The 14,138-nt window shown below is 23.3% G+C and overlaps 1 protein-coding gene across 1 annotated transcript; it reads left to right on the forward strand.

Moving 5' to 3' along the window:
- Positions 1-241: 241 nt before the first annotated feature.
- On the forward strand, positions 242-978 carry LOC145839364 (uncharacterized). Its single transcript, XM_082946942.1, has 2 exons — positions 242-563; positions 746-978. Exons 1-2 carry the CDS (start codon positions 242-244, stop codon positions 976-978), a joined length of 555 nt encoding a protein of 184 aa, XP_082803068.1.
- Positions 979-14,138: the final 13,160 nt, after the last annotated feature.

Below are 14,138 nucleotides of genomic sequence, written 5' to 3' on the forward strand. Positions count from 1 at the left end.
GTTTAATTAAACAGAATTTCTTAAACTTAAAGAACTTTATAAGTTATAAACATCATATAAAATTATGAACAATATAAAAAGATGAACATATGACTTGTTAAAAAGCTTATTATAGTTATATTTTATGTGATATACTTATACATGCTTCTTAAAAATTGATAACAAACTTGATAAACATTAGATTGTATTTATTTTTTAATTATTTTTAACAATAAGTAGCTATTGTGTAAGAAGTTTAACTATGGATACAAATGGATCTAAAAAAGATAGTCTAAATGATAAAAGTTTTGATTGTGATGTTTGTGAGAAAAGCTTTAAATATAGATCAAGTTTAATAAGGCACAAAAGAGTTCATTCAGAAGAATATCCGTACAAATGTGATGTTTGTTTAAAAAGTTTTACAACTGAATACAAGTTGATTGTTCACAAAACAGTTCATATAGGAGAAAAGCCATTTAAATGTGGGAGTTGTGACAAAAGTTTTGCAGCTAAACAAAGTTTCGTTGTTCACAAAAGAGTTCATACAGGAGAGAAGCCATTTAAATGTGGGAGTTGTGACGAAAGTTTTTTTCTAAAAGAAAGCTTAAAAAGACACATGCTGGTACACAGTGGCAAAAAAGACATTCAATGTTATGTTTGTCATAAGAATTTTAAACTTAAACATAACCTAAAGAACACATTGTTACTCACACTAAAGACAAACTTTTCAAATGTGATATATGTGACAAAAGTTTTACTCAAAAAGGTAGTGTAAAACAACATATGATAGTTCATACTAGTAAAAAAGAACATCAATGTCAAGTTTGTGAGAAGAAGTTTTCTCTGAAATATAGTTTGAAACAACATATGTTGACTCATACCAAAGTAAAAAATCATGAATGTGATATTTGCAAAATAAAATTCGGTCAGAAAAGTGATCTAGTCTCACACTTTAGAATTCACTTAGGAGGAAAGCCTTATGGTTGTGCAGAATGTTGAAAATGGTTTACTGCTAGTTCTACTCGATGTAAGCATATACGTACTTGCCATAAGGAACTAAGTAAGGAACAACAATCAGAACTGAAGTGTAAAATACAAAAAACTATTGTTTATGACTACCTTAAGACAATATCTGATTACAATTCTAAATAGGCTCTATTGATGGTGGTTAGTTATTTTACTTAAAGATTGTTAAAAAGGTACTTTTAACTCGTTTAAGCAGACTTTATTTATCTCACTTTTTTAATTTAATATTGTTATAACTTTGTTTATTTTATATTCTATGCGGTTTAATAGCTATTGATGAATTTAAGATTATAACCAACAGTTTTCCACTAACGCATGATGTTTTTTCATTGCTCTATAAGTTTTTGTTGTGAGGTGTTTTTTTTTGTTAAAACAGTTATTAAAAAACTAATAAAGAACGAAATTTTTGTAAATAGAATATTTTTAAACTATGTTTAAAAGCTATGCGAACTACAAACGAAGTATTTGCAAAATATTGTAAGGAAATCTTTCATATATTGGATTAATTTTAATGTGTTTGTTCTTCAAATACCAATAGCTTATTGTTTATCTAACTATTTTTTTATTTGAATGAAACTTTAAATATTTAAGTACAACTTAATGTTTTTGTTAAAAAAAAGTTGTTTGTAGATTCAGTTGATATGAAAAGTAGGGGATTTTTTTTTTACTTAGAGCGTCTTAGTAAAAAGTATCTCAGAAAAAAAATGCTACTTAAAAACTTTTACTTATTATGTCGTCATAATTAAAATTTTATTTAAAATCGTTTTCAGCTTGGCAAAAACGAGGATTTTCATTCACTGCAACTTATAGTCTATAAGTGTTATAAGTTCAACAATCATTATTCAAAGTTAGCAAAAAACAAAATGAAAGTCAATAAACAACGTTTTTAGTGATATACATAGAATCTTTTTTCTTATTTTTTCTTTTTATTCAAGGGGAGCACAGGAGACAGGAAACTAGTCAAAAAATACTTAAAAAATACTTAAAAAACTATTTATTTTAAATCTTATTTTTTAAATAGATTTAAACGTTAATGCTTTAGTGTAATCTAACCAATAGTTAAGTTAATTTTATAACAGTGATTTAATCATAACTACAGTTGATAAAACAAGGATATTATTATCTTTATGTTTACTACAACATTCATTGATAGGCTGACTTATTAGCTTCTGAATTTATTGCTTAATAGAAAATGATTTTTACGGTTTTTAGCATCAAACTTTAAACAACTCTGCCGAACAATTCAACAATAAAGAATTTAATAATTAAACCCCTAGTTTTTTAAATTTTTAGAAATCATTAAAATAAAGTATTTCACATGAACTAGCTGAACACAAGTTTTATAAGTCAACATAACTTTTGCATTAAATAAAATGTGTAAGTTATAGAACTAGTTATCTTAAAATATATTTTTTATCCAAAGATCGTAGTGAACTTAGTTACCAGGTATTTTTGTTTTAGCTGACTGCTGTTCCCTTACTTTCTTAGTTTCTTAATGAATATAACGATTTACTTATTATATTTTTTCAGTTATTATTTATATTTACATATATGTATACTGTATATTAAACGACAAAAATACGCTTAAAAATAGTCCATGGACCCCATGAAAGAAAGATCCTTTGGGTTATCGAGTTGTACAGAACATATTAAGAGTTTTCTTCGTTTTCTAAGTTTTAAACTCCAGTAGCTTAAATTTAGATAACATATTAACACCATACAGCAGTATAAGTTAAAAAAGTAATATAACAATTAGTGTAATGACCGCAAAACAAGCATGAACTTTTAACTATCTCGTGTACAAAATGTGTTTTAATCATCTGATAATACAGCACATACTTATATCAACTATCTACGGCTAAGAAAATATTTTTTCATAGCTTAAACTTATGAAGCTTAGAAAACATAACTGTATAGTTTAAACCCGCAAACGATCGCTTTAGTACTTTGTACTTAACCCGCTTAGTAAGAGCACAATATCGGTTTCTCGCAACTATGCCTACCTGGTGAGTCCTAATTAAGACTAAACCCGTCGTAGGTTGTCTCAGATTCCGTTGTTGTAAATCGTGCGGTAAAGATCATATTCATAGTTTATAGTAAGTAATCGTCTTATCTATAGGTTACATGGAATTTCAAGTTCCGACTAAAAATTTCTTTAAAAATACTTTAAGTACTATACTTCAAAAATTAATATAAACAAGAAAAAATACATATGAAAATTGTATTAAAACCTACATGCAACTTTTTCTTTTTTCGCAAAATATTAAGTATTTTTTAAGTTATTTTATAGTTACTAAATATAACTTTTTTTATACTTTATTTTAGCCATATCATAAACGATATTTAATTTTTAGCAAAAAGAAAAAAACAGCTTTTATATACTAATAGGACCTACATATATAATTTTTATAATTGACAAATATACATTATTTTTTTAGTTGTGACCCTTCCAATTTAAACATTCAGTGTTTGAATTATCCGATTTTAAATAGTCGTGCACCCGTATCAATATAACGCTACTACTTTCTACCTAAACTAAACATAAAGTTTACTATTAAAAAAAAATCGACTTTTCATTTTCAAGTAAGACACAAACAGATTTGCTTTTCTCACAAAGCTTTTATTTTTATTAAAAGATAAATAATAACTTACGACAACCATGAATTTAAGAACACCGCAAAACTACTAAAGTATCGACGTACAAAAGTATCTTAATCATCTAATCACATTCTTATATTATATAATATTAGCTTAATAATTAATAATAAGTAATCATCGTATCAATATAACACGACTAATTTTAACCTAAACAGTGCATAAAATTTACTATTAAAAAATAGATTTATGTTTTTTAATACGACACAAACTGTTTGCTTTCGTAAAAGCTTTTATTTGACATTTAAAATAAAATCATATATAAAATATTTTTAGTCATACAAGCAGATTAGGCTACAATTAAATAGAGGATTATTATTGTAAGATACATTAACCATACCTTTTTTTTACAAAATAACAAAAACACGAAGTTTCCTGAAAAGTATTCCAACTCAATTTTTTATCGAATGTTTTTAAAATAGTTTAGCTTTATTTGACTCTATCTGAATCTAAACTCCTCAATGTTTTGACTTAACGTCAAAATCTCTCAATTTAAACAAACTTTAATTTTGGTCAATCTAATAACGAAAATAAAAAGTTTTAATCATACTTCTTGTAATAAATTAAAAAATTGTAAGTAATTAAGAGTTGCTTTTCGTCGAGCTTATCATTTCATACCTTTAGCAAATTTGTACAAATATTAGTTTGTCAGATATACAAAGTTTTATTACGTCAAGTTTTTAGATGTATAAATCTTAGTGCAACTGATAAACATGAGGTAACTAAGTGCTAAATTTTTGATGAACAAAAGTATAATTGTTAAAATCGGTTTTAACGTTGTAAAATAAGTAGCTTTCAAACATGTTTATTTTTTTTTGTTTTTTAAAATTGAATATTCATCTTAGAATTTTAAAGTATAATAACTTTAGAAATGTAAACTTTGCTAATAATTGTTGCATCTGAAATAAAAATTACTGTACACAATTAATACATGCCTTTGTATATTTTAGTTTTTTAACTAATTTAGACCAAGTCAGGTAACTATAAGTCAACCGGTAATTTATAAGCTTGAAAAAAATTTTACAAAAAAAACAGTCTCGATACAATGTAATATAAGTTGTAATTTTATAAATATATAAAATATTGATTTAATACCATCTTTTAATAAATTACACCGTTTTTAGCCTTAATTTGTGAATTTTAACAAACTTAGATAAAAATTTCCTCAAAAAATATTTTTTTTTTTTTAAAGTATGTATTGATTGAAAGTTATCAATAAAAAACTAATTATTTTTAAATAAGTTTAATTATATCAACCTCTGTTTTGTTACACGTTGTTGAACATAACTTTTAGCACTTAAGTTTAAAATATGGATTATTCTGGTCACCACAAAAGTAATAAGGTTGTTAGAAGTGTTTCTTGTGATGTTTGCAAGAAAACTTTCAAAACTAAATCCTACTTGAAATTTCACAAAAGAGTACATACAGGAGAAAAACAATATAAATGTGATGTTTGTGACAAAAATTATATCTTTAAAGGCCTTTTAACAAGACATATGTCGGTACGCAGCGGTAAAAAAGAGTTTCAATGTTATATTTGTTAAAAGAAGTTTGCACTAAAACACAACCTAAAACAGCATACTGTTACTCACACAAAAAAAAAACTTTTCAAATGTGATATTTGCGACAAAAGTTTTTTTTCAAAAAGCGCATGAAAAAACACACATGTCAGTTCATACAGAAATAAAAGAACATCAGTGTGAAGTTTGCAAGAAGAAATTTTCAAGAAGTAGTAATTTGAAAATTCATATCTTGACTCATACTAAAGTAAAACATCATGAGTGTGATATTTGCAAGAAGAAGTTTACTCAGAAAAGTAATTTAGTTGATCACTTTAGAATTCATTTGGGAGAAAAACCATATGGATGTGTAGAATGTGAAAAATGGTTTATTAATAGTTCTACTCGATGTCAGCATATACGTACTTGTCATAAGGAACTAAGTATATAGCAACAATCAGAACTGAAGTGTAAAATACAAAAAACAATTGTTCATGACTATCTTAATACAATAGCTGAATACAATGCTAAGGAGACCTATTGTTAGCAGCTAGTTTGTTCTGAAACTTTGTTTAACTAAACATTATAAACAACATAATTTATAATATTACACTGAACTATGACAACCCAGTTTTGTTTTTAAAATAAAATTAGTTGTTTTAATTTTAACAAGTCTCCTTAAAAAATATTTTAAAAAAATTTTTAAATATTCAAATCTGTTGATTTTTATATGTAAACGTACATAAGCTAGGGAATTTAATTGTAATATATCATTTATTAATCTTTAATAAACAGTTATGAATTTTGAATTTGTTTCTTTGGTATACTATTATATAACTTTAAAGTTTAAGTATTGTCTGAGGATTGATAGATATAAAAAAAATAATTTAAATTTAAGAACTGATCTAAATACTACTGTTTATCATAACTAAATAATCTATTTTAAATTCTTATAAGTGCATAGGTTGATGACTTAATATTAACTTAAAAAACGAAAATAGTTTGAGGTTAAAAACTTTAGATTAGTAATTTTATAAAATATTATATCTTAAAAAAGTTGTTTGTCTTTATTAAAATCAAAAAATAATTATTTTTTGGTTTAATGGTTAGATTTTTCTGTCTACCCAATCAGTTTAAAAAAGATGTTTTGTAAAGATTATATTTTTTACTATCACTGACATCTTTGCTGTTAAATTGGTTTACAAAATAGAACTATGTTTTAGATTTTTTTTTAAAATGTTGCAACTGTTTATATGGTTCTTCCAAAAAAAAATAAGAAAATATTTTTAAAACTGATTTCTCTAGTACATATTTTAAACTTTCTAAGATGATAATTAGATTTTAAATCCGAAGAGCAATTTTACAAGTTTATGAGAACAAAATTAAAAATAAGTTGTCTAAAGAGGATTATGCATTTAAGAAACTAGTTTTTATTATTAAAAAAACTTATTTAGAAGAGCAGCAACACTACATTTAAATATTTATATACATTTTTATGTCATCAAAACTATTTGATGCAATAGTAGTTTATAAAATTAATTTTAGTATCAAGCTTTATGAATAAGCTTTCTCTTATATAACTCAAATTCGACGTAATTTAAAAAATATTTAAAGTAAAATGAAATTTTTAACATTTTTGGTTAACAGCTTTTTAAACTCGACAAAAATAACTGTTTAAAGTAAAACAAAGTTACAGAAAATAAAAAAGAAAACCTTTTGCTTCATGATTTTTCATTACAGCTTTTAACTATTTTTTAAAAACTATATTTTAATCTGATTATTAACTATAGTTAATTTTTGTAAAATTGAATTTATTTTAGTTATAGTTGATATAACAGCATATTTCTGATCATTATATATCTACTGCATTCATTGATAATTAAGTTTATAAGTTTTTTTAATGATTTTTATAATTTTAGTTTTAATAAGTATCTTCTGTAAATAAAGAACTTTCGATCATTAAATCATACTAGTACCAACTATCTAAGACTAAAATAAAATTTTCAACATTTGAAAATGGCTTCACTACTTTGTACTTAAACCCGCTTGGTTGGATCTCAATAGCGGTTTCTCGCAACTATGCCTGAATGATGGTCGTAGATTGTCTCGGATGCTGTTGTTGTTGATCGTTTGTCGAAGTTAACTCTTTATTAATATAAGTTTATTTTATGTTTACTTTAAGCAATCATCGTATTAATATAACGCTACTTCTTTTAACTTAAATTATACATAAAGTTTATTATTAAAAAAAATGTTTTTCACTTTTAAGTACGACACAAAACTATTTGCTTTTCTCACAAAAGCTTTTATTTAAAATTAAAGAAAAAAAAATTACTTATAAAATAATTTTAGTTCTACTTTTAACGCTAAATACGTTAAAAAACTGATTGAATTAGAGTACTTGATACAAAAGAGCTTAAATATTAAAACTTTGTTCAACGATTATTACTTTAGCTTGTTACTTAAAAATCTCTGATGATCTTTTTAGGAGAAACAGTGTTTAGCTAAATAAACAATCGTTGAATAATTTTTTAATACTTTTAACGTTGCTAAAAGCACATTAGACTACCTTTAAAATCTGGATAACTATTAAAAGATACACTTTAATCTATAAGAAACAAAAGTTTATTTTAAAGTATAGCAAAACTACAAAACTTTCGATAAATTATTGCAAATTAATATTAATAATTTTTTTTTATTTGTATATACTTAATGCATAAGTTAAATTAAGATAACTTATACCTAACAAAATGAAACATGTTTCACACAAAACTTGTAAGTGATGTTTCGTTATAAAAACTTTAACAAGTGAAAAGAGGAATCATATTGTATTTATTAAATAAATAATTCATAACATAAAATATGTGTCTTCTACAATAAAATATACTTTCATAGTCTAGTGTGTTGAGATAATTTTTCAGTAGTTTATTATGCCAATTATTTTTAATAATTGTAGATAACCGTTTGAGAATAATCTACGAGAATTTTTTTTTAGAATTGTTATATATTTACAAGTATGACAATCAAATTTTTGTTAAACTAATAGAATTTTATAGGTTAATAATTAAGCTGTTTTTTGACATAATATTTGTTATGTCTTGACTGAGGTATTAAGTTTTTTTTTACTATATTAAGGTGGTGTTTTATTCAGCTCTATACAAACCTAACATTTTTCAATGTCTTGAATAAACGAAAACAATCTCTCAAAGTAAATAAATTTGACATTTGATTATTTTTGCAATGAAGATAAAAAAGACATTTGTTTCCTTTTTAAGCTATTTTATTCTTTTAATCACACGTAAGGTGATTTAAATATTGCTTAGCTTAAGATTAAAAATAAAATTGAACATTTGTGTCTTAGTACAATTATAAACTAGAAGATAACTAAGTCCTGTAATTGTTAAAATCAGTTTTCTCTTTTAAGTTAAAACGTTTTCAAGTAAGTTTGAGAATTATAATTGTTTCTCTGCAACTAAATGTTCATTTTTAGTATTTAAAAAAAAATAACGATCAGAAATGTAAATTTTACTGTTAATTGCTTCTAACATAAAAATTAGTCTATTATTAATTTTAGTAGTATTTTACTAACAAAACAATGTTTCTCTCCTATATTTGCATATAGGATATCCTCAGTTGTTGTAAAAAATTTTATTCAAATAGAATTTTGTGTTATAAGATTTAAAAAAGATTCTTTAAACAACATCTGAGGATCTCCTGTATGCAAATATAGGAGTGAAATGTTGTTTTGTTAGTAATAAACTGTTAAAATAAACAATAGATATAATTCTCCTTAAAGATAAATAAGTCGAAAACTTTGAATTGTTTGATTTAAAACAAGTTATAATCTAAAATTTAAAGTCCACAACTTTTGTTATATATTATTGCTTGTTTTTAATATTAAGTTTTAGATATGATTTTGACTTAGTCATGTACCTTTTAGCCAACAGGTAATCTAAAAAATTAAAATAAATAAAAGTATTATAAAAATATAATCTTGATACGTTTTAAAATAAGTTGTTATTTAAAAAACATTTGAAATGTTCATTTAGTACCATCTTATAATAAAAAAACACAATTTTTAGCTTATAAACTTAAACAAACTTAGATGAAAATTTTCTAATAAATCATTTTTTTAATAAATAATTTCCGTTGATTAAAATTCATCATTAAAGCATTTAACTTTTATTTTCTCAAACAAAGTACATCAATCTGTGTTTATTATTTTAGTTATTAAACATAACTTTTATCACTTAAGTTTAAACTATGGTTGATTTCGGTCAAAACAAAAGAAATATGGTTGTTAAAAATGTTTCTTGTGATGTTTGCAAGAAGACTTTCAAAACTACATCCTACCTGAAATTTCACAAAAGAATACATACAGGAGAAAATCCATACAATGTGATATTTGTGACAAAAACATTATCATTAAAAGCCATTTAACAAGTTATATACTGGTACATAGTGGTAAAAACAGTTCGAGTGTTTTGTGTGTCATAAAGAGTTTGCTCGAAAAAGTGATATGAAACGTCACTTAGACAATAAAGACAAACTATTCAAATGTGGTGTTTGTGACAGAAGTTTCAGTCGACAAAGTAGTGTTAAAACATATATGGTAGTTCATATTGGAAAAAAAGAACATATGTGTGATATTTGTGAGAAAAAGTTTTCCCAGAAAGGTTATTTAAAAAGTCATATGCTAACGCATACTAAATTAAAAGCTCATGAATGTGATACTTGCAAGAAAAAAAATAGTCAGAAAGGTGATTTAGTCAAACACTTCAGAATTCACTTACTAGGTCTAAAGCAGGAGCACATGGATAGTCTGTCCACTTTATAATGGCTATTCCGAAATTTAAATTTTATCAATAAACTTCTTATGTATTAAACGTTCTAACTCAAACAGATTTCTAACTTATGTGTTAAATTAATTTTCTTTTTAGAAAAAAAGTATTTTTTTATTTTTATTGCGTAGCTAAACTTTAGTTAAGCTTGAATTTACTTTTTTGTTAATCTAAATTTAGTTTGAACGTGTCTTCAAGTAACGGGCCGAACTATACTAATTAGTACACAAAATAAGGTCAAATAAATTAACTTAAGAAATATAACCCATAGTTTATTAACTATATAAATAATACACTTCTTAATTGCAATAAAGTAGTATTTAGTTATCTTATTGACTTAAAATATATTTTTTTTTGCTTGACAGTCCACATTTAGCAGACGGAAAAAATTTTCCGTAGTTGTAAATCAAACTAAATCTTTAGATTTCGATGCACATAAAACTAAATAAAAATAAAATATGATAAATACCATTTAAGTTGTAGAAAAGTGACTTAACTACTCTACTTAAATTAAAAACTGTCTTAAAAAATTTTTATCTATTATGCTTTACTTCAACCAAAAGTTCGTTTTTAAAAAAACTAATATAACTTGTTTTGCACAGTAAGTTAACTGAAATGTAAAATTAAATTAACCATTGTTTATTACTAAATTTAGAAAACATTCGAATACTAATCGAATTTTTCAAAGCCTTGTTATTTAAAACAACACATAGCTAGTCGACTAAATAAAAGGAAATTCGAATTAGATTTATGTGACAAGCATTTTACTACCAAAAGTAATGTAAAGACGATTTTGTTTTATTTAAAAAAATCCTTTAAAAACTATAAATACTATTTGAAAATTTATACTTTTTTTGAGCTTATCTTGATTATGTTCGCTTTAAGTAAACGTTTTCTATAGCTTTAGTCGTACATAGTACAATGTTACAATGTATAAGTTATTTTTTTTAACTATTCGTAAGAAGTAGAATATTCAAAACGTTCAGTGTATAATTTAAAGATCTTAAAACATTATTTGTAATGGTTTGATCGGAATTCACTCAAATATTTTCTAAAAAAATTGAGTTTAAAAGATATAAAACACTTCTTTACGGTTTAAAACTTATTTGCCATTTTTATAACTATCAATAAAAGTTTAACTATTGAATAAGTATTTTTTATTTAAAATTTGTTTTGAAATTTTTTCAGTATTTGGTGTTTTTTTTTAATTCGATATTAATCTGCTAGACGAATTATACTTAAATAAATCCTTTTTTGTGTGACGAGTATTTTCGAAATTAATTAAAAAAAAAACTTTTTATACGCGAAAATTTGAATTCAATTTTCATATATACCTTCCGAGAAAAATAGGTTGTATATAAAAATCACTGAATTAAAAAAAAATATTAATAAAGTTTCTATGTATTTTAAAATTGAATATAATTTGTTCTGTGCAATTGATAAAATTCATTTTTATTTTTAAAACTTTTTAACACAAATTTTTTTCAGGTACCAATTTTTATTCATTTAGTATTACTTGTTGTCAATTTTTAAGACATTTCCAAAAAATAATTGAAATTCCAAAATTTTATAAAAGGTTTTAGTGGCCTTTTTAATATAAAAATCACTGAAAGAATAATATCAGATATAACATATTGTAATTTCTATACAAAGATGCTTCGAAAAAACATTTGCTAATACAAATAGTTGTACTGTATATTAATTTTACTATTATATATGCATTTTAAAATACAGAAGTGCGCACTCAAAAACAACATTCAAAAGGAACATTTTAATAAATATCAGTTTCTTGATAAAAATACTTTAAATAATATAGTAGCAAATAACAAATAATCTACTAAAAATGTTATACTCCTAATTAAAAGTTTAAGATTTTAATTTATAGCAAAAGATGTTAGAACAATTTTTAGTAGAAATATTAGTATAAGTTTTAACAACTAGTTACTAAAAGCAACTTTTTGTTTTTAAAGTTATAATACAAACATTAAGCTACATTATAAAACAGCAAAACAGTTCTAGTAACTAGTCTGATAAAATATTTTTTTAACAATAAAACAACATTTAATAACTTAATAAACTATTTAACTGAATAAATTAAATAACTTGATTGTTAATTAAATTTTTCAACAAAAAATTAAAAATATATGATAAGGAAAAACAAATCTTGGTAATTTAAACATCTAAAGTGATAAGTTTAACAATCTTAAAATTTACTTCTCATTAAATACACTTAACAGCATTTTTATTAATTTTATTTTTGAATTTTATGATATACTTTAAGTTTTGAAAAACTTTTCGCTTCAAAAAGTGGTTTTTTGACCAATAAATATTTTTTTTAAGTAAAATAAATCAAACTATTAAAAAACAAAGAGTTAAACTAACTAATTGTCTAAAGCATAATAATCTATACCAAAATATTATGTTAATTGATTGATATATTTATACTATATTAGTAAGCTAAAAAGTCTACTTAAAACAATAAAAAGTAAGCAAAAACTAAAAACTATACCAGTTGAAAACTAAGTTTGAAAAAAACCCTAGCTTAGTTTAGTTCCTAAATTGTTATATTAAACTTTCAATTTATGCATTGTATTTAAAAAATGATAGGTTTATGCAGTTAAACTTGTTTTTTTAACTTACTAAACTATATTCAAAAAATAGTATTGTGAAATTGTTTACAACAAAAAAAACATTGGTTAGGTTTATTTTTTAATAGTGTTTCTGATAAATTATGATATTTTAAATTATTTTTACTATTTTAATCCTACAAAACTTATATTGTAGTACGAAATGATTAATAATTATTCTAATTATTCAATGACAAAAGTGCATAATTTAAAAAGTATTTAAAGCTAGTATGAACTACAACTATTTTGTAAGATATTTTAATTTATCAATTAATTCTAAACTTCTATAAAACATTTGTTAATTAGACAGTTACAAATACTAACATAAATATACATATTTTTATAACTTGATAATATATTTTATTTTAATTAAAGGTTGAAGTCAAAGAAAGATTAAAAATATGTAATTTTTAAATTCTACTTTTATCTTTTAAGTTCTGAACTTGTTTTATTCCAGAATAGTTTTAAATTTTTTGTTATACAATATATATCATAAATTCCTACCGTATTTTTAAATAAAACTGTGTAAATAGATCAACAACTTTTTTTTTTACTAAAATGTGTCTTTTGTACTAATTTCCGGTTTTAGAACTACATAATATTCTTAAACTATGAACTTTTGTTTAAAATTTATAAACGCTTCAGAAATTTCAGAATTTTAGAAATAAATTAGTTTTGATTAACTGTTTTGTTTCTAACCAATATTTTATACTCTAAAATATTTAACTTACTTTATGACTATTTTTTTTTATTTTATTAGTTTTAAAATATATTTATTTAATTTATGTTTTAGTATGTAGGTTGAAAAAAAGCTAAATTTATTTGCACATATTTTTATACAAACTTAAAAGTACCATAACTTAAATCTAACGTTGTAAATATGTACTCATTTTACACGATACTTTTTTTGTGATATTTTGTTATAAAGCCATTAGCAAGTTGAAAAGGGAAGCCATATTGCATTTATTAAATAAACTAATCATAACACAACATTGGTGTATTTTATTATAAAATGTACTTTCATGGTTAAGTCTGTTGAGATAGTTTTCCGTAATTTATTTTGTCTATAGTTGTTTTGTCTATTATTTTATATAAAATATTTTGTCTATTGTTTTAAGTTAATAACAATTTGTGAATATATTACGAGCAACATTTATACAAAACTTTTATAATTACTAATTTAAATATCAAGAAATTTATAGGTTAATAATCATCATAAAGTATTAATGAACAAAGGACAAAAAAGTGGTTTAATAAAAATCTTTTAATAGTGTTATTTTGTGTGATATACTTATATGTGCCATTTATAATGGAAAGCAAATTTGATAAGTATTGTTTTTTATTTCTAAATATTTATTTTTATAATTAAATAGCTTCTGTCTAACAAGTATGACTATGGATAAGTATGGACATACCAGAGATAGTCTAAATGCTAAAAGTATTACCTGTGATTTTTGCGAGAAAAGCTTTAAATATAAATCAATTTTAATTAGACACAAAACAGTTCATTC

The sequence above is a fragment of the Thalia democratica genome, chromosome 6 (genome assembly GCF_965202585.1).
Source record: "Thalia democratica chromosome 6, ktThaDemo2.hap1.1, whole genome shotgun sequence".
In the NCBI taxonomy this organism is placed as follows: domain Eukaryota; kingdom Metazoa; phylum Chordata; class Thaliacea; order Salpida; family Salpidae; genus Thalia; species Thalia democratica.

Excerpts from the sequence above, each read along its gene's own strand:
- LOC145839364 (XM_082946942.1), top strand. The coding sequence starts at position 242 with ATGGATACAAATGGATCTAAAAAAGATAGTCTAAATGATAAAAGTTTT. Across the intron at positions 564-745 it reads ATGTGGGAGTTGTGACGAAA|GTAGTGTAAAACAACATATG; the intron begins GTTTTTTTCTAA and ends TTACTCAAAAAG.